The sequence below is a fragment of the Hyalella azteca genome, unplaced genomic scaffold (genome assembly GCF_000764305.2).
Source record: "Hyalella azteca isolate HAZT.00-mixed unplaced genomic scaffold, Hazt_2.0.2 contig17794, whole genome shotgun sequence".
Lineage (NCBI taxonomy): Eukaryota > Metazoa > Arthropoda > Malacostraca > Amphipoda > Hyalellidae > Hyalella > Hyalella azteca.
Window position 1 is genome coordinate 33612 of NW_025947564.1, and position 21782 is coordinate 55393.

The 21782-nt window shown below is 39.5% G+C and overlaps 1 protein-coding gene across 1 annotated transcript; it reads left to right on the plus strand.

Annotated features, from left to right (window-relative positions):
• Positions 1–5253: 5253 nt before the first annotated feature.
• On the plus strand, positions 5254–21593 carry LOC108674185 (chromatin assembly factor 1 subunit A). The gene is made up of 15 exons (XM_018162100.2): positions 5254–5415; positions 6290–6358; positions 7083–7284; positions 7491–8792; positions 9075–9207; positions 10961–11062; positions 11184–11397; positions 11874–12082; positions 12543–12794; positions 13689–13809; positions 18513–18649; positions 18925–19096; positions 19533–19691; positions 20028–20124; positions 20374–21593. The coding sequence occupies exons 1-15, from the start codon at positions 5388–5390 to the stop codon at positions 20936–20938; spliced, it is 3762 nt and encodes a 1253-aa protein (XP_018017589.1). The 5' UTR covers positions 5254–5387; the 3' UTR covers positions 20939–21593.
• Positions 21594–21782: the final 189 nt, after the last annotated feature.

Sequence of the window (21782 nt, forward strand, 5' to 3'; positions counted from 1 at the left end):
ATGGGTAAAAGAATGTCGTACTAGGTACAAAGTAGTTTTAGCTATCGCTGGCGAGCTGAAAACACGATTTTTGATTAAAATGAACTATGGACGAAACTCTATGGACCGCCATGAACATGGAGGGAGCGCTATAACCGCCAAAAAACAATGGACTAAATGAGTAGTTCTTTGGCGGTTTGTACACGTTTCACATGAACGCAAGCATCTTTTCCCGCCTGCGTCTTAAAACCGCTTTCTCAGCTGTAGTTTGGTTAACGTAGACATAGACCTACTACGATTTCATTTAAATTCATTATGTTGCATTTTGCATCGTTCAAATTTTCTGAAAAATGTCAAAACTTTATTGAGCAGGGTGAGATTAAGAATCAGATGACCTTAAACTTGATTATTTAGGAGACCCCTGGGGCCCTGGTCCCTGGAGCATGATGAACTCTTTATTGGACTGCAATTAGGCTGGGAAGGGTCCGCTCACTCCGCTGGGTCATCGTCATCCTGCTTTGGAATTTGATCACCTTTTTTCTATGGAGTATTCTACTGCGCCTACACCGTAGTCAGTAGTGTAATTCAATTAATCATAACTTCATGAGCTAATGAGAGCAACCACCACATACCTCATGCAAACCGGTCGATTATCTACTATGTAGCTGGTAAAATGCACTGGATTAAACTGCGATTTGCCCTAAACGAGAGAATTGTTGATAACAAGGAGAGCTCATGCTAGCAAAGAAGAAAATGAAATTAAGAGAAACACGCTGAAGACTTCAACTAAATAACTATTGCTGAGTCCAGGTGTTACAAGCGGTCAACGTGCGACTTCTTTTTCACCTACAACCCGCCATAGTGGCAAATCAGAGCTTTTTTAGAATCAGTTCATTTTTAATTTCCTCATTTACTCAAGATTTAAACCAATTTCTCAAGTATGATAGGTACTGCTGGTAGGCCAGGATACCTACTGCTACTTTACTGGTCTACTTACAGGACTCAAAAATGAACTTGAGGGAGTCAGGGAGAGTCTAAAAAACTCTCTGCTTTGCCACTATGCAACCCGCGACCACCACCACCACCAACTTCATGCATAGTGGCAAACCAGAGCTTTTTTAGAATCAGTTCATTTTTAATTTCCTCATTTACTCAAGATTTAAACCAATTTCTTAAGTATGATAATGCTGGTATCCATGATACTTTACTGGTCTACTTATAGGACTCAAAAATGAACTTGAGGGTGAGTCTAAAAAACTAAATGCTTTGCCACTATGAGTCTTCATGAGCACTAATAATAAATATTTATAAAATATTGACCCAATATTTTATACTAGTTTTTCATAGTAGGCTATGAGATTCAGAGATTGAAGGGGGTTCTGGAGGGCAATGGCTGTCAGTCTGTCACTGAGCAGTGAGCACTGTCCCTCCAAAACTGAGTGCTCAATTTTCAAGTGACATTTATAGGGTAAACGCGGTATATTCCGACATCGTAGCCTCGTAGGTAATTCCGTCACCTCTCCAGCTTTTCCTTTATATTAAGCTTTGTTTTAGTTCCATGCGTTCATTGATGGTTGAAATAGTGACGTCATAGTGGCAAAGCAGAGAGTTCTTTAGACTCTCCTTCAAGTTCAATTTCAAGTCCCTATAAGTAGACCAGTAAAGTATCATGGATACCACATCTATGTACATAGACTTAAGGTTATCTCATTATTAACAACTAGTGTTTTCATTGTTAAGTTATCGAACTACTGAAGAAACCTATCGACTATCGACTGCATAAATCCTATCGACTATCGACTGGCATGCGGTTGTTCAACGACCAGATGACCTTGAGATAAATTTTACAACGACTCTTGTGCCACACTATGAGACCTGGGCTACCCAGTGAGATCATCGAAAAATGTGTCAAATTTGACAGTTGACCACTTGACCTTGCTCTACCAAATAGAGAATAACTGTTTGTATAGGAAGAATATTATGGTTTGAGACTTTTAAATACGTCTGTGAATATATTAGAAATCCTTTAAGTATACTTGTATTTGCTGATTTCAAGTGGTAAATAAATTAATAGATGATTAAGTTGAGAAATGGATTACAACACATGAAAACTAATTCCGTCATAACTTGAATTGGACACACACAGATCGTTCCAAGCTGTGTACAAAAATTAAAATTTGCTTAATTAAAAGCTTAATAGTTGTTAATTAAAAGCTGTATTAAGTAGTACCGGTATTCAATATTCATTAGTGTTCTAATTCAAAGCCGTGTGGCGTGTTGTATTCCAATACAGCTCACAAAGCAAACGGAATTCGAACACGTGGATGACGGCATTATGTATCAGTAGAATTTGAAGCGCGGACGGAATACGCCTCTCCACGTGCCGAATATAGCCACACACAGTGACGGAATATAGGGATTTGGTAGGTTTACATTCTGAAGGCTTTTAAATAAATATGGCAACATTTTGTGACGTTTCGTCATTGCTGACGCGTAGTGCGGTTTTTTTAGAGTCACCTAAAGCAAACAGAACTTGAGTAACGCATACAGTTATTTTTTTATAGTTTTTCATTTCTCGATGCGTCCTTAATGTGACTGAATATACCGCGTTTACCCTATATCATTTGATTGGCAATTAAAAAATCTAGCTATTCTTGAGCCATTTTTTTTTTTTTTGTTTTTGTTTTGAAAATATTTTGAAAAAAAGGGGAGAATTCCAAAAATGTTTGAAAATTCTAAATTTTTCAGAAAAATCTTCTTAACAAGAGAACCAAAAAAAAAACTAAAAAAGTGGCCTGAGAATCGCTAGGTTTGGTCTTTACGCAGCAAATGATATGTGTCTCGATGTAGTAGCATGTGATTTGCAAGTTATTAGGGTAAAAGTGGTATAATTCAACTTGGTAATACTTAAGATTAAGTGCATCCAAAAAAAGGGTGTTTTTTGTAATTATATGTTTTTTGAGGTGTAGATAAAGAATCTGAAATCTGTTTTTGGCGGTCGGCATCAGAAACCAATTTTTTTTCCCCAAGGCTCTAATTCGTCGAAAAAAATCTGGCAAAAATTGGCGAAAAAACTTAACCTAACCATGGTTGCAATGTCGTGGTTGCCTGCAAAGCTGCAATATCATGGTTGGCTTGGTTGCAAGAGTATATGGGTCACTGAGGCTAAGTTAAAAACGCTATAAATACATGGATATTGGGGCCAAGATTTAACTTGCATTTTATCTTAGAAAATATATAAAAATCGGCATATATAAAAATTGGTTTTCCGATGCCGACCGCCAAAAAAGGATTTCAGATTCTTTATCTACACCCCAAAAAACCTATATATGAACAAAAAAAAATGCCTTTTTTTTGGATGCGCTTAATCTAAAGTATAATACCTTCCGACACTTTAAGGACGTAGCAAAAAATGAATGGCTATGAAAGTACACCGTACGCGCAACTTGAGTTCTGTTTGCTTTACGTCACTCTCAAAACACCGCACTACGCGCCAGCAACAATGAAACGTCACAAAATGTTGCCATATTTATTTAAAAGCCTTCAGAATGCAAACCCACCAAATCCATATATTCCAACACTATGTGTGACTAAATTTGGCATTTTGTGAGACTAATTCCAGCGGCGCTACAAACTCTACTAATTCGTAATGCTGACACTCTTGTGTTACTATGTGTGACTAAATTTGGCATTTTGTGAGACTAATTCCAGCGGCGCTTTCTATGTCAAATAGTTTTTGAGTTGTGGGGTTTTTTGTTAAAAAAACGAAAAGTGGTCTATGTTACCCCGCCGGTCTAAGTTACCCCATTTTACGGTAGTCATTTTTTATTTTACATATGTGTAGCAAGTTTGGAGATGATCCTTCCCTAAATATAGAAAATAGATTTTGACCTACATGCTCCCCTTAACATAAAAGTTAAAATATTTTAAATATAAAAAAATACCCACATCTTCCATAATAAAAATAAACCCCCACTCACTTAGCAACTGCTGACTCAATTGCCATTAAGCTCTAGCAACTGCCAACTGGAGTCTAGACCATTCAGCAAGATGTGTGATTTTTTGTGTTTATGTATATCATTTTGCTCCCTAAAATGATCTCTGCAGTAAACTTTGCTTTGTAGTGACTAGTGTGTGATGTTATTATTACAGTCAAGTTTAGTTTGTTGTCTTCAATTATTGTTAAAGAACTAATTCATCTTGTCAGTTTAATTAAATTTTTCAAATGTCTGTTTGATCTTTTGAGTATGTCATATGGTATTGAAAAAGTGAGTATGAATTTCCCAAATTATTACATACTGCCTTTCAATTTTTAAACTTGAACTTTTGGATAAAAACACTGGCCTATATTGATTGAAAGTAAAATATACGAACCACCATTTTTAGAATTTCATCCCAGTTCTGACTGTCAAATCTTATGATATCATGTCATCATGTCATAAATATGGTTTCTGTTGATTAGAAGCAAGTCAAGTGCAGTATATATCTGCAAAGTGTTGACTTGTGTCTCATTGACAGTAGCATGTATTTGGGTTACATCCTTACAGGTTTTGTAGATTGTAAGTGATTGTTAGCAATAGATTAATGAACCTCATGCATTCACATTCTCATTTTGTTCTGAAGCCTGGTTAGGTGCACTAAGTTCAGTTGAAGCCTAAGTTAGGCACACTTAATAGGTGGAGAAAAATGGTTTCCTTTATGTAAGATTTGATCTAGTAGTGCTAAAGACAGAAATTTAGAATGATTAAAGTTTTTTGGGATTAAATCTTTTTGGAAGAGCATGGCATGCAACAGGACAAAATGAGTTCTGCATTGGCATCCTAATAAGTCCAACCATTTATTTTGTACATACATGTGATGCTACCCATTTTATCTGGGTTTTATGAACAACATGCTAGAATTTAGAGAAAACCTGGGTAAGTTAGGCAATTTAGGTATAAATAGGAGTTTTACAACTCTATACAAAGCATTGTTGAATTCCAGTAAATGATGGTTCATATACATTTAAGTATTAGGGTAATTTAATCAATGTATGAATATCCCTTATCCCATTGGGCTTAGTCATGATTGAGTTAATTTTTTTTTTTTTGCTCTGGACAAAAAACTATGATATTTTCCAAAAGATTCAGTACTGCACTGAGAGATGAATGTTCCAAAACACTATGTGCTGCATTCAAAATTTTCCAGTGTTAATACAGCAATATTTTGGTAGCAATTTTTATTGATGAATTCATTCCATGTGTTTCATGCATTTGAAGCTATTTATATCTCCCAATTTGTTGCCTTGCTTGTGGAAGGTTCATTAGTTTGTTGGAATATATATTTGGTTAGTTAATTAATTTCTCTTTTCAGTCTGTAATTTTGTTCAATTCTTGCTCCTCTAATTTTTTGGTGAACTTTTAAAAGCCATGGATAGTGACGATGACTGTCTCATTGGTAAGTGCGGGGAAATAATGTTTGTTTCTCTTTAGTTTGTTCTCTCTGTGTTTCTCTTTTCAGTTTGTTCTCTCTGTGTTTCTCTTTTCAGTTTGTTCTCTCTGTGTTTCTCTTTTCAGTCTGTTCTCTCTGTGTTTCTCTTTTCAGTCTGTTCTCTCTGTGTTTCTCTTTTCAGTCTGTTCTCTCTGTGTTTCTCTTTTCAGTCTGTTCTCTCTGTATTTCTCTTTTCAGTCTGTTCTCTCTGTTTCTCTTTTCAGTCTGTTCTCTCTGTGTTTCTCTTTTCAGTCTGTTCTTTCTGTATTTCTCTTTTCAGTCTGTTCTCTCTGTGTTTATCTTTTCAGTCTGTTCTCTCTGTTTCTCTTTTCAGTCTGTTATCTTCCTATTTCATCAATTGCATACATAATGATTCCAATTGCTGTAACCCAGCAGGTTTTTATGAGCAATGTTTTGTTTATGTATGGAATTATTGCAAATTATAAAAAAATTATTGGGGATAATGGTTTCTGTATTTTATTTGATGATGAGATTTATTACAATGATGTGGCTGGTAAATGTATATATGTATAGTATATATGCCGCAAGTTTCAAAACATTTCTCTTATTAAGGTATGAAATTGCTATGAAAAGAACCAAAAGTTATGTGCTGATTCATAAAATACTTTTTTTTATAAATATTTAATTTTTTATTAGTGTGATGAAATTTGAGTGTACATTGGCATGACAAAACCAGTTATTGTATCAATATATAAACATGTGAACTGTGTATGATACTGTAGCTCTGTTTGTTTTAATACTAGTTACTATTACCTCCATGCCTTACCTTTGTGCTAGAGTTTCAGACTTCCCCTGTACTAAGTCCCTGTGCTTATTTCAGTGAAGGAAGACATCAAGTCTCCTGCAGTGAAGAAACCTCAAGTGAAACCTCTAATGAAAACAAAGCAAGGTGTGGATTTAGTTAAATATTAATTATCTTATATCTGCAAATAGTAATGCTTGGAACATAATTGTATAAAAAAAATTTAAAGAATTTATTGGTATTTATTTATTATTATTCATAATAATAATACTATGCTTGTTTTGCTTGCTCATTTGTTTTTTGCCAACAGGAAAATATTTTTTCAAATTTATAAAGAAACTTTATTTGAAATATAAACCTTGCCATATTCCCTTTAAATATGCAAGTATCATAATATAAATTAATTTTTTTAAGTAATTAAATTTCGTTGTTTTAATTTTTTTATATTACCGTATTATTTTTTGTATGATGGCAGCGGTTATGGGCATCCAATGCCTTTGTTGTGATTGGACCATGTTTTCTCCCTGTGCTTTAAGATCATTTCATTCTGTCTCATTTCTCCCTTCTTCATTAATTACACATAAAAATTTTTTTCAACATTTTTTGTCATATTAAATCATGTTATTTTTATGTTTATTACACAATTTATGGTTTTTACAGTTTTTATCATGTAAATATTTGAGCCTTCTTGTATGTCATTGTATGATTGTCTGGGAAGATATATATACTCATTTGTACTTTGAAAATCATTCATAAATACATAATGTAAGAGTTTGTTTGATTTCTTATTGAAATAATTATCTATCCTAATTCAGTCTTTGTGCACTAAAAGCCTTGAAAATGTCTTCTAATTGGGTATATTTTATTTCAGCACGTCTATCATTTGTCCGACTTCCTGGCAAGAGCCCTCGTGATAGCCATGTCACCACCGCTATTGCTGCAAAAGGTAAAGGCACAAAACCTCGCTCAGTCTCTCCTGCTAAAATAAGGAAGAAGCGCCAGCGTTCAGGACCTTCTACGCAGGCTGATCAGCCTAAACCTAAGAAAGCTGGGCGGGTTGTTCCCATTAGAAGGTAATTTAATGATAAAGACATCACATCAAAAGCCTCTGCATGATCTTCATTTACAATAAAATGTAGCCTTGCTCTGAATTGTTATTTCAAAATGTTTGTGGAGATTTTGTTTTATTCAAATTTGTCCGAGCCTAAATAGATGCTGTTGATGTTCCTAAATAGATGTTGATGTAGATGATCCTAAAATACTGAACTTATTTGTGCAGGAAATGTGCTTCTTCTGATGAAGACAAGAGCAAATTAAACCCGTTGAATAAAAAATGCAAACCTGTGACAGAAGAAGAGAAGATCGAACCTGCCTCTTTGTCTCTCCTCCAGAAGTTTGTTTGCAAAAAGCCTACCCACCAAGATGAAGTGTCCACATCTGATGAGACTTATAAGGGTAAAGATAACTCTGAACGACATGGAAATGATTCAGCTATTGATGTTGCAGGGGATGATGAGGATATTAAGTGTCCTGCTAAGAAAGATTCAAGTGACAGTAATGGTGCGGCAGAGGATGAAATGTGCACCCAAGTCGATGATTCTGAAGCAGCCAAATCAGGAAGAAAATCAGTTTTAGAAGTAATTGAAAGTGTTGTAAACAGAGGAGGCAGAGCTTCTGTCAAAACGCGTGATAATAATAATGATGCACTTGAAGATGAATTAACTAAGAGTAACAAGCGGAAAATTAGCAGTGACACAGATAAATCTCCTAGCTGTGAAAAAGAGAACTGCGCCAAGCCACCATCACCTAAGAGGAGCAGAAATGTACTCACTGCATTTATACAAATGGGAGGCAAAAAGTCTCATAAGGGCGTAAGCTCAACATTGCAGGATACTAGCCCTGATTCTGTAGCTGAAAGTAAGTCATCAACCTCTGCAGAAAAGGAGAAAGTGATGGCAAATGCTGATCAACCAGTAGAAACTAGTACAGCTAAGGAGGAGGTAGAAGATAGTAACAGAACTCATCCTGAAGTAATAAAACCCAACAGTAAAAATTGCACGATGTTGAAATATTTTAGCAAGAAAAGTTCGGAATCTGATCTTGCAGTGACAGCAAAAGCTAAGAACAAGTCCAAGTCTCCTCCTTGTATGGAGAAAGAAAGTACAGCAGCCTCTATGTCTGATACAAACAGTACAAATGAATCCTCATCTGCTTCGCTGCCTGAGGATAGTGATGAACCTGCATCGCCATCACGTTCAAAAAATGTAGTGGGAACTCAAGCAGATGCTACAAGCAGGAAGATGATCACTCCAGCTCGGAAAACTGTTCAAGACAATGAAGGCTGCGCTGAGGCTGCTACACCAAAAACTTGTAAAAATAAACTAACTCCTAAGGCTGCAGCCAAACTTGCAGAGAAAAAGCTGCGAGAAGAACAACGTCTCAAGGAGCATGAGGAGAAGCTCAAAGAGAAGGCTAAGAAAGTAGCTGAACGATTGAAATTAAAAGAAGAGAAGAGAATGGAGATTGAGAAACAACGATTGGAAAAAGAGGAACAGAAGAAGAAAAAGCAAGAAGAACAGGAGTAAGTAACTGATTTGTTTAAGATGTATTTGACTTTATTTCATTACTAAAATTTGAGGTATGGTTAGAATTAAAATATTCAGGATTATGCAAAATCCTGTAGTTATATAACTGTCAAGTACGTATGGAATGTATCAGATTTGTTCATGTTGCATTTTTGCTATTACTAGCAGGTAATACAGCTTCTTCGATAAATTACTTGGTGCCTAATTGTCTTGATTATCATTACGAGCATAAATTAGTTGTAGAGAATTTTGTAAGTTTTAATTTATTCAAACTTCAGAATCAAGAATAGAGAAAAGGAAGAGAAGCGGAAAAAGGTTGAAGAAGAGAAGCGTGCAAAAGAAGAAGATAAACGGTCTAGGGAAGAAGAGAAGAAGAAAGCTGAGCAAGAAGAGGAAGACCGTAAAAAGAAGGTGTGAACAACCTCTGATTGCTGATTAGAATTGGGTCTATCCCAGTGGTTCCCAAACTTTTTCAGGCTGGCGCCCCCTTTGGCTCCCTAGTGAATTTCTATCGCCCCCCACTAACACATATAAAATCATACGCCTCATTCTTGAAATTTAGTACGCTGCAGTTTTAAAAGATAAAGGTTAAAGACAAATGTGTAATTCACAAATAGAACCCCGTTTAGTGAACCAATATGTTTTTCAGCTGTTTTAACTATTTCAGCAGTAGAAACAAAGGACGTCTAAGGCAAATTTACGGCCGGTCGCACGACCAATCTCCAAATTCAATTATCAAGTAATATCTACCAAATTAATGAAGGCAGCTCAATGAAACTTGGAACATGTATTCATCAGAACCTAACGGTGATGTTTAGCTCGTAAAAAATTTTCAAATTTCACCTCATTCGTGAGTTATATTGCGATAAAGGCCGAAATTCGCAGTGATCAAAGAATTTCTTCCTAACTACTGAACAGATTCACTACCAAACGGTGATTTTTTCGCTTTTAAAAAATTTGTCGATTTTACCTTCGTTTGCGAGTTTTTTACATTTCACCGTCATTCTTGATTTCACACTTCCTTATATTCGGTAATCGGCTCGTATCGCCGGATAATTTGTCTCTTACATTCGCGGCGATCAAGAAATTTCTTCTAAACTACTGATCAGATTTCAACGAAACTTTGTATATAAATATCTAACTTCCCACCGGTGATGTTTAGCTCGTGACAATTTTTATATTTTGCTTTCGTTCGCGAGTTATACAGATATAGTATATACTGATATATAGCCGTATAACTCGCAAACGAAGGCAAAACGAAAAAATTTTAACGAGCTTAACATCACTGTTGCTGATGTTTGTTATTTAAATACTAAGTTTCATTCAAATCGGTTCAGTAGTTTTGGAATAAATTTCTTGATTACTGCGAATTTAAGCACGTATTGCTGTTTGAATCAAGACTGAAGGTGAAATGAAAAAAAAACTCACGAACGAGCTAAACATTACCGTTCGGTAGTTAGGACTGAAAATTCAGAATTTCGTTCGAATCTGTTCAGTAGTTTGGAAGAAATTCCTTGATCACTGTGAATTTTGGCCCCAAAGTGCCATATAACTATATGGCAAAAACAAATGAAGGTAATAAAAAAAATCACGACCTAAACATTACCGTTAGGTCCTAATGAATACGTGTTCCAAGTTTCATAGAGTTTGGTTCACTAGTTTGAGAGATATTCCTTGATCATTGAATTTGGAAATTGGCCGTGAGACCGGCCGCGAGTCCGACCGTTAATTTGTCCGAGACGTAAACCCGAGAGAGGTTAAAAAACAGATCTGGGTGAAAAACCATCGCTGGGAGTCATGCGCTGCACTTGCTGTGTACAAATCGTCAAACAAACGTTGGGACTTCTGACTTTGACTTCAGACTTCTGCCCCCCAAACGCCCTCTTCTTCCTTACCGCCCTCCAAAATCTTTCCACCGCTCCTAGGGGGGCGATATCGCCCACTTTGGGAACCACTGGTCTAGGCTCTGCCTCGAGGCGGGGAGGGTCAACAACAACAACCTCAGATTACTGTCATTACGTTCTTCTTTTATTATCGTTTGAACTTTCCTCATTTCTTGTTTCTTATGAATTAAATTTGTATTTTGCACCACATTTTTTGTCATTAAATGTAGGGTATTTTGTGATATTTTTAATTTAGGTTTTAATTCATTCATTTTTTACAGGTGGCTGAGAAATTTGCCAATTTCTTCAAAACCGGCAAGGAAGAGCCTGCACAAAAAACTGTTGAGGCTAGAGACAACTCTGGACCTTTCCAACAAATGCAGGTACAATAAATTATTATTCATTCCAAAATAAAAATTTTTAGTTAATTAAAAGTAAATTTATATATAATTCTTTAAAAAGACTATTAAAAAAATGAAGTTAAAACTAAGTGGTGTTGTTCAGGTTTGCCGCAACACAGCACTGGCCCCAACACAGCGCACGCGTCTCAGTGACGACGCCCGCGCATTTCTGGACGATCTCCTTGGGGCCACACCAGGCGACGCGCTCACTACTTACTTGGACGCCCTGCGCTCTGGTGAACATAAACCCATGACCTGCGCTGCCACTCCTCCTGCTGTCATCATTCAAGATTCCAAAGATGATTGTGTTATCATTGGTGAGCATTTACTGTAACTTATTTTAACTCTAGTTCGTCTTGAAACACTTGAGGTATAACTGTGATTTAGTATTGACAGTGCAAGATGTTATGAAAGTAATAACAGATTGACAATAAATCGTGAACATCATTGGAATCCGAGATCATTTTGTACTTAAAAAATGTCTTCTTTACGTGATTCAACATTTAATTTACTAACGTTGTTGGCTGGATGTAGCAGTAAATTTCCTGCTGTTCATTTTATTTCCTGCTGTTCATTTTTATTTCCTGCTGTTCATTTTTGTGTTTTTTATATATTTGAGAACATTTTCTTCTCATATCCGCTATGCATCTTTGCTGCACATTTCAGTCTATTTTATTTTTTTTTTGTTAGTTTTTGCCCTTTCTTAGCCTCTTCGTAGTATAATAAGCACTCGCTAGTCAAGCCCTCTCATGGAGACCTTCCCAGTTGATTTATTTTCATGTCAATAATGCAGAGCAAGAGCCTGAGGACGATGATGACGAGGACGGCTCCGACTTTGCTAGCGAGGACATGGTCGTATGCAGGGAGAAGAATATTAAAGACGCCAAGAACCACAGAGGCAAACTCCTCAAGTTCTGCGAGAATCGCCGTCCTGCGTACTGGGGCACCTGGACTAAAAAGCCTGCTGCTGTGGGACCTAGGAAACCTTTTGCTAAAGAGGAGGTAGGTTGATAACATACAAGCACTGGCGCAGAATGTGCGTTGTAAGCCGAGCTTTCCCTTGTCAGCGGCCGCAAGTGTCATAGGCCGCGACACGATCTTTTCAAGAGTTTGCTGTCAATTGGTCTTATTTATGCAGATATACTGTTCTAATCTAGGTTCATACACGTCTTATGTTGCCTAAATCTTTATTTGCATTTGGTTCCTCAATTCTGATTTATGACATTTTCTTCCTTCTTAGTCAAGTTCATAGTATATAAGCATGTTTTTTTAAACAGATTTATTGTGGAGACATCAAGAAACTCATTTAATCTATTTAGAATTGGTTTGTTGGTAGTTTAAGTTTTGAACAGATATTGAGTGAGTACCATGGAAATGATTCTTTCTTTGCATTAAATTTTGGTCGATTTTTCAAAATAAAATAGTCTGACCAATGTGTAATAAATTCACTTCCTGTGAACAGATCTTTGACTATGAGTACGACAGCGATGATGACTGGGAAGAAGAAGAAGAGAATGGTGAGAGCTTGAGTGACAGTGAAGGCGAGAAAGAAGATGGTGAGGACGAACAATATGAAGTTGACAACGATTTCTTTGTCCCTCACGGCTACCTCTCAGACGATGAGGGTCAGGATGATAAACTCGATGGTTCGGAGGACAACACTGCTGAGGAAGACGGTGCTCACAATGATGCTCCTGCACTCATTGATAACAAGGTGTCAGCCATTAATATTGTGTGCTACTTCACCTTCCTGATGATAACATTACACTCACCACTCTTTGTTGACGAGGTTGGCTGTTTCAATTTAATTTCACAATTATTTTGGGCGAATGCATGTGCTTTTTTCATTATCAAACTATTCTTTAAATTTGAAATTTATTTCTCCTAACCTATTATGTATTTGTGAAAGGCTGTTCACGAATATTTTCCAAGCCTGGTGTGTGTATAAGGGAGTTACTCAAGCTTTTATTCACAATATATACGCGTTTTGATATAGCTGGACGTGAAATTATAATTTTACTTGCAAAGTTATTAGGTGCATCAAGAAGCCTATGTGCTGGATTACAAAATTTGTGATATTTAATTTAGCACTTATTAATTTTATTAAAAAGCATGAATTTCAACTTTTGTTCACATTTTAGATCGCGAGTTTAATGAGATTTCCGTTTTGAACTGGACTGTCCCTAAATAACATTTCTTAGGTTCGAAAATTTTTGATGTGGTTGGGGGGAATGGTATTTTCATACATAAAATTTATCTAGTCTAACCAAACCACACAAGGTTAAGCTGCTAGTATTAAAATGCTGAGCTTCAGTTTTTCTGAAATAAGGTTGAATTTATTGAATGAGATTATTTTATAGTTAGTTAAATAGGATTTTTAGCGCATTTTCTCATCTATGAAAAAATGCACTATTGTGCTCGCAATGTCCGTCCGTCTGTCCGTCCGTGACTTGATGTTTTCGTCGACGAGAAAATGCGCTATCTGTCACTCACTGCAGTGAGTACTGAGTTATTTTTTCCGTTTTATTTCTGATTGCCATGCCATCGTAAAACAGCCGACTATATCATAGTCATCATATGTATACTGATCTATTGATGTAACTTGCAGGAAAAGCTAAAGGCAAAGCAAGCTGAGTTTGAGAAGGAGCTGAAGAAGCAGACCAAGCAGCTCAAGCCACGCGTTCTGGGGTGCCTCTGGCTGCACGAGGAGGAACAGTCCAGCGGAGCTGGTTTGTTCTTTAGCGCACGTGTTTTGTTTCCATACTTAATTAATCTATTTTTCTTTTGCACTAATTATCAAGATTGTTATTAGTTTCGTCTGTATCATGATTTAGTATAATTCATTGTGGACTGTTGAATGACATGCTGGGAAGAATAATTTCAATCTATTTTCTACATCTAAACAAAGATGAACATACAACAGACATCAAATGTTCAACACCGTTCTTATTTTAGAGAAAAGTAATGAAGTTCCTGCAAGCATTCTTAACTCACCGTGGCAATAATTGGCTGCCGCATATAACAAATTTTACTGCCGCTTTCCCCCCTGTGCCATCTCGCCCTTGTCGTGGGGGAGGGGCTTGCGTGTCTCAATGAGACCCGAGGCTGTGCGGTCTCGGATGCAATCATGGCCGAGTGGCTCGGGTGGAGAGTCCAGACTAACAGAGATGGCAAAACGCCCTTCTGGTAACGACCTGGCTCTCTTACGGATACGCAAAGACCTTTCGCTGGATTGACGAACCCTGGCAGGGACCTAGACCCGACCCGCAAGCTTCAATAGTCATGCGTGGCAAGGGTTAGCTGCGGGACTCCTGGGCAGGCGGGGGGCTGCTTAAACACCACGCAATCGGAGTGGCGCCCGTCTTGCAACGTTAGTCAAGTGCACAACCTGCTGCGCCTACGACAACCAAAGCTACATCCGAGCGTACGAGTGTTCCCGTGAAACTACGTGTGCTTGACACCAGGGATCTCCTTGTTGGAGGCAGATACACGGGTGCCTGCTCAGCGCGTCGGACGAACCAAACAACCCGGACCAGGAAAATGACCTCTTTGAATGCGCCTTTTGTACCCGATACCCCGACAACGGAAACGACCTGGACCCTCACTACGGAACCAACCTTGACCTCACCTACCTCCACGTTGATCTCGACGCTGGAGCCGTTTGTTCCACACCCCCAGGCCCCTGGGCCTGGCAGAGCCGGGCAAAACAAGAAATCTAGACACCAAGGGACATGGAAGCAAATGCAGCCAACCCTATAAGCCCGCATCCAAGACTACCCTCATTTCTTCCGCGTCTCATCGACGACTGGTGAGAACCTGGCTGCCATTGATGTAGTCCAGGCCAACCGGCAACTAGTCCATTCTCTGGGCAGTGAGCCAAAAAATGTGCACGAGACCCGAGACGGAGCACTCATAGTAGAAATACAAAACAGAACTCAGAACAACTCAATACTTAACATTAAGACACTGGCAGGTTGTTCTGTCACCGTAGAGCCACACGGTACACTGAATGAAACCAAAGGAACTATTTATTACCGTAATGAGCCCAAGTATACTGTTGAAAATTTGCAAGAGCATCTTAGTCACTGTAAGGTTAAATCGATCTATCAAATGAAAAAGAAGATGCATGGAGCCCTAGTGGACCTACCATTATATGTACTCACATTTGCAACATGCAAGCTCCCTGCCGAGGTGAAGATTGGGTGGCACCGATGCTCCGTGAGAGAGTACATCCCTCGCCCACGCCGATGCTATAAGTGCCAGCGCTTCAACCATGGAGCCAAAACCTGTAGATCAACCACTGCTAATTGCCCCAGATGCTCTGAATAAGCACACGAGTTGCCGTGCCTCCGCCCGGCGAAATGCCCCAACTGTGGTGAACCACATGAGGCATCCTCAACTAACTGCCCCCATTATAGACTTGAACAGGAAACTTTAGCAATTCAAATCAAACAAAAACTAATGTACAGAGACGCCAAGCGTCAGGCGAGTGCTCTAGTTATACGACCAGTCACCACCTACGCATCCATTCTACGCAAGCACCAAGGTCCTGATCGCGTGCTGAATTCGAGACGGACCACCGAACGAAGCTGCGACGTTGTTGCGGCCACCCCAACATTGGAGCCACCACGTGTGCCTCCCACTGACGAAGCCCAGGAGTCCAGAACTTCGACCTGCTCTAATGCTATGACCCAAGCGGACCAAGTCGATACCTCCCTTCCTCCTCCCGTACTGGCAGGAACACCACCCTCATCATCCACCTCCAAACCCTCGACGGCGCCAGCACGCCGTCGATCACCGTCTCGCGCTGTCAGACGCCCGCGAGACCGATCCAAGTCTGTAGAAGGCGAAGGCGCAGCCAAACGACATGGGGCATCGTCCTCGTCTTTGCTAGCGGACTACCCCATGCCACCAAATGTACCCACTTTCCTACCCAAACCGATATCTATATCTAAACTGAATAGTATCCCTGTTGTCTCCTCGGGACGGCCCTCGAGCAAGCCCCTTCGAGTAGAGCCATCAGACATCTCAATGGACACACGCCCTCCGGAACCCTAACTGTGAAATGACAATACTACAATGGAACTGCCGCGGATACCGCGCAAATTCCAGTGAATTTCTGCCACTGCTCAATAACCTCGGACTGGCCTACGTGGGCCTCCAAGAGAGCTATAGTAGCAATTTGTGCCCCGGCCTCCAAGTGGATACAGCGTCCTCACCCACTCGCAGGCTGCTCGGGGCGCTCCGGGCGATGGCCTAATGTGCTTCATAAGTAACGACCGAGCATTCCAGCGTATAGCCCTCCAAACCCCACTCCAGGCAGTCGCGGTGCGCCTCCAGCTCCACCGGCTGCTTACAGTCTGCAACATTTATGTCCCTCCCCGGTACCCTCTTTCCATATATGATCTCGTACAGCTTAGCCGCCAACTTCCGCTCCCTTACCTGATCATTGGGGACTTTATCGCCAGAAACCCAATATGGGGAGATACAAACACCAACCAACATGGAGACATCGTTGAGCAATTTTTAGTGGAGGCTGACCTTTGCCTTCTCAACACAGGAGCCAAGACACGATTCTTCACCCAATCGGGAGAATCATCGGCGCTGGATCTGTCCTTCTGCTCCCCCGATATCGTGCTGGATTTGAGCTGGCGGGTGATGGACTATCTGCACGGTAGTGACCATTTCCCAGTCATCATTAATGTGCTTCCATGCCCCCCTATACATCGAACCCCCAGATACCTGCATGACAGAGCCGACTGGGATGTATTCCGGCGGTTCACGCAGGTCTCCTTTTATGACAACCAAATCCGTAATTTACCTCTCGCCCAATCGATTGACAAACTCATCTCCTTGATCCACGCAGCAGCTAATTGTGCAATACCTAAAACACAGGGAACCCGAAAGCGGCCAAACCCATGGTGGACGCCGGCCTGCACGCTAGCAAATCTGGAACGAAAACGAGCGCTGCGCCGCTTCCAAAGATCTGGCCTAGTAGCTGATAAAATCGCATTCAGCCGAGCTCGGGCGCTGGCGCGGAAGGTGAAGAAGGACGCCCGCTCGACCTCCTGGCGACGCTATGTGTCGGGAATCAATTCGGACACCACCCCATCAAAAGTGTGGAACAGAATCAAAAAGATGTCTGGGCGCTACAGCCCGCAGCCCTCCCCATTCCTGGTACACAATGGAGAACCCGTCTCAGAACCACGTGCATGTGCTGAACTCATCGCTGACCACTTCGCTTCGGTGAGTAGCCGGGACCGTCACACGCCAGCCTTTCGCCAGCACCGCGACAGAATGGAGGCACACCCCCTGGATTTCTCAACAAGCGACACCCAAACGTATAATGACCCTATCACCATGACCGAGGTCAAAGGTATGCTGAAGCAATCCCGTCGAACAGCTCCAGGAGCCGACCAGGTCACCTATCAGATGATTGAACACCTACATGCAACAAGCCTGGAGTGGCTCCTACATATCTACAACAAAATCTGGATCGGCNGTAGCTATAATGTTGACCGCCTCGCAGAGTACCTGAGAGCAATAAACATGTTCGACTGTATATGATCTGGCCAACGCTGAATACATGTGATGCAATATGTTCTTAGCCCATAATGCCCAACGTGACATTCGGCGCGAGATAGCTTAGCAGCTGAAGCGCTAGTAATCATAGGGTCACTAAACTAACACTAACTAACTTACTGCCGCTTTGCTTGTCCTGTTTGGGAAGCAAGTGATGTATATATATATATATATATATATTTTTTTTTTTGCAAAGCGTGTCTTGAAATGTTATTGAACTTTCATGTTTTGTTTCATGCTGTTGTTTTAAGCATGGATTGCAAGAAGACTTTGCATCGTAGAAATGTACTAGCATTGAAGTCGCATGTGCTAAAATACATTCAATGTTCATATGATTTCTTCTCGTGTAGAGTAATATTTTTATCGAGAGACTGGTAGATGTGACATAGATTCAATGCTTCACTATTTTATGGGTCAGGATAGCTGGGGAGGTGAGAGTGGCTTCATTAAGCCCATTTATGATGGCGTACGCTCCCTAAAATATTTTTATTCTTCCCTTAATAATTGTGTTACTTTTTTTAAATAAAATTATCTATTTATGAATAATAGCAAATACTATAATATGTAGTCTGAATATAAGTTCAAATAAATAGTGATACAACCAATCATAATTAATTTCAATATGGTCATAAATCTTAGGTGCTAAGCTCCTCTATCCTTAAAACCTTGCAACGCCCTAGTAAGGGGACCAAACCCACCTAAATCACCTTTTAATTGAAGTGAAATATAAATAATTTCACAAGATACATCCTGTTCATTTCTATCCTCTGTAATGGGCAGAGATGACCTTTCAAACTTTTACCCTGTTGTATAATTTCACTTGTGTTTTACCTAAACAATTTTATTGCAGCGTTTGATCATCTACACCGCGTGTTGAGTGGCTACAGCGTCGTGATCTGCACACCACCACCCTCACCTCCCGCTGCCAGCGACAGCACTGAGCCTCCTGCCACCTCAACACCTGCAGAAACTTCCGTCACTGATAAGGTTATCCGAGTTGATTGATTTCATTAGAAAAATAAATGCTGATAAAATTTTTCCACTTTAATGTTATTATACGTTCGCTATTAAAGCCAATCCTTAATTATGCATGTTTGTTATCCCTTAAGAGAATAGCCTGCTGCAACGTATTGATATCACAGCATTTAAGAATGGGTGTTTTCCATTCATACGTTATTACTATCTTGTGGATGTTGTGTGGAATCCTAAAAATGCATTTCACTAATTCTGTATAAAAAATATCACAAAACTCGCTGTGACAGGAAGCAGCAGTGGAGCGTATGCACAGTTGGTACCTGACACTACCAGGCATCCCGTGCGTGGCGTTAGGCTCGCCTCAACCTGAGCAGCACAGCGCTTCTGATATAGACACGCCCCTCACTGCCACCGCCGGAGCCAGCAAGCTCAACTTCCGCAAGACCTTCCCTGAAGAAGGTTCGTATTGACTCTTGTTCAGAATGGATTTGCAGCCGGAGCAAGGTCGTGTTTCGTGAATTTGCCCCGAAGAAGTTTGGTATTGAGTGATGTTGGGAATGTAGTTGTAGTTAGAGCAAGATGATATTTATTAAATTAGTCCTGAAAAATATCAGTACAGATTTACGCTGAGAATGAACTTGCAGACGGCCCATAATGCTTAGAATACTAATTAACTTTTTTGAACAGGCCGAGGTATTTGTTGCTTGCTGGGAGGTTACATTCTGTTGCATTTAAAAAAATCCTAATCATACCGAATCCGAAATTGGTTGCACAACTATCCCTTATATCATAAATCGATTTGCACTCGGCATTGTGTGCCTCGAATTTAAGGCTGGAATTCGTTACCAAGTATTTCTAATTTATTCATAATATCACGATATCGTTTTTTGTGCAGCAATACCATCACTAATTCGTCTGATACACGGCAACCGTCACAGTCAACGGTACCTAGTCGAGGAGTTCTATCAGTTTTGGCAGCTAAAAATGCAAGATTCTGCTGCTTCAGATAATCAACACGCATCTACGCCTAATTCATCTCGTCTCCAGGGGTCCAGTGAGTCAATTTTTCTTAGAAGTTACTATTACCTGAACCTTCTTTCACTTAGGTTCCTCTCTGGTATAAACTTTTCATTCATGCTACTACCATGTCATAACTTTAAATTTGATTCTTTCATTGCTCTTTTAGTATTTAATTCTGCTCTGAATCATCTCTCCACATAGATATTTTTCTTTGGGCATTCGTGACTGGATTTTTCAGCGCCAGAGAATGAGTACTCAGAACATTTTTTGTACTTGGTAATAGGGCCTTATTAAGAGACGGTTTTGAAATTCCTTACATAATTACATTTTCATGAGTTACACATTGTACGCAATATTTTTATACTTGCAGATGTGTTGTCTAAGATGAAGATCAAGGCTAAAATAGCACTGCTGGGATGTTACAAAAAATGTCCTGAAGAAGGTCCTTTCAGCCATCGCGCCATGTGGTGAGTTAGTCCCATTTGATTCAGTATAAACATTCATACAACACAGCTGCCAGTTTTCGCGTCAACGCTTCTCGCGACCTCATAAAGCGTGTTATTTATGAACCCTAGAATGTCTTTAGATAAAGACATTCTTTGTGCATAATTGAATATGCATGCATTAAAATCTCATACATTCAAGATTGATCAGCTTGCCTTCCAGTTGAATGCATATTTCACTCGGAGAGGTGTTACAAAAGTCATTTACCTCAGGTACGTTAATGCTGATGTCCGGCAGCAGTACGGGCTACAAGACCTGGCACTGCCGAATGAATGGATTTACTGCACAGGCAAACCAAAAGACAATCGTTTCAAAGAGGATAGCATTTGTGGAGACTCGCCGACTTCTGTCAGGACTACAAATCTCATCTCTAAGTTCACCAAAGTGCTCACTGACCAAGAAAAGTCTGCTCTCGTCGCCAGCAAGAGTAGTAATGGAATAATGACTCCTGATAACAACATTTCAAAAGGAAGTAGCCAAGTTCTGGGAGGATTGTCGCCTAATGATGTTGACCATGCAAAGAAAGAAAAGAATGTCACGGCAACTATTGACAAGAAATCTAGAAAGAAATCTGGTGTCGGTAAATCCACAGCCACAGAAAGCGAAAAACTTTCCAAGACAACCTCTCCTAAAAATTCGCCATTGCTGGCATTCTTCAAAACGCCCCAGCGTTCCACCTCGAAAAAAACGCCGGTCACTGGTCTTCCAACTGAGGGGGCAAAGGGTGGCAAGTCAACTATATGTATAGAGGATGATGACTGCATCACTCTAGATTAATTTGCTTCTAAACTGAATTCGAGCCGATAATTCCTTTTCTATATAATGAGCAAAACTGCTCCAAATATTGCATCTCTGCTCCATTCGGTTAAATCTCCTATTTTAAAAATTTCACTCGCAGAACTTTTATTCTTGTGTGCCTGTCAATTTAGAAAAACCTTCTTTTATCCGTCTTCTAGAAGAATACCAGATGCGAGTGACCGCGTGTATCTTTTTTCCGATTGCCGAAGGTTTATTAATTTGGGCCTGAATTCTTCACTTAGATTAAATGGCAGTTACATTCCTGTCTTTGAATGTTCTGTATGTAGTTTTTATTTGAGATAAGATTTTTCTTCGTGTCTAGCTTAATATTTTATTGTCAATTACCTGCCCTTGTCATTGCAGGAGAATATTCACTATCTACCATCTAATATATCGATATAAGTAATCAAGTGCAAAATCGTTGGCAAACACGAGAATTGATATTTTTCGAAAATATCTATTGAACGAACATCTTTCTGACATTAACTTTTTACATTATTCTTAAAATATGTGCCTCAGTTATATTTGTAACCAAATTCACTTATGTCAAAAATGTTAATGATATTTTTATAGATTACAAATATTCTTCCATATTTTAGAACTGTTCAATTCAAATTAAATGTTTTTTTCCTCTTAACATTTTTCTACCTTGGCCGCGTCATCGCTGTTCTCTCAAACATTAGATTGAGCTGGTGAAAACATAGCCGCGAGCAGAGAGCTTCCGAATGAGTGTGAAGATAATGTCCACTCTCAGTAATGCTTTTAGATTTGCTTAAGAACTTATCTTGAAATTGATGATTTTGAAGAGTAGAAATGTTGTTTC

Excerpts from the sequence above, each read along its gene's own strand:
- LOC108674185 (XM_018162100.2), top strand. The coding sequence starts at position 5,388 with ATGGATAGTGACGATGACTGTCTCATTG. Across the intron at positions 5,416-6,289 it reads TGACGATGACTGTCTCATTG|TGAAGGAAGACATCAAGTCT; the intron begins GTAAGTGCGGGG and ends TGCTTATTTCAG. Across the intron at positions 11,398-11,873 it reads AGATGATTGTGTTATCATTG|AGCAAGAGCCTGAGGACGAT; the intron begins GTGAGCATTTAC and ends TCAATAATGCAG.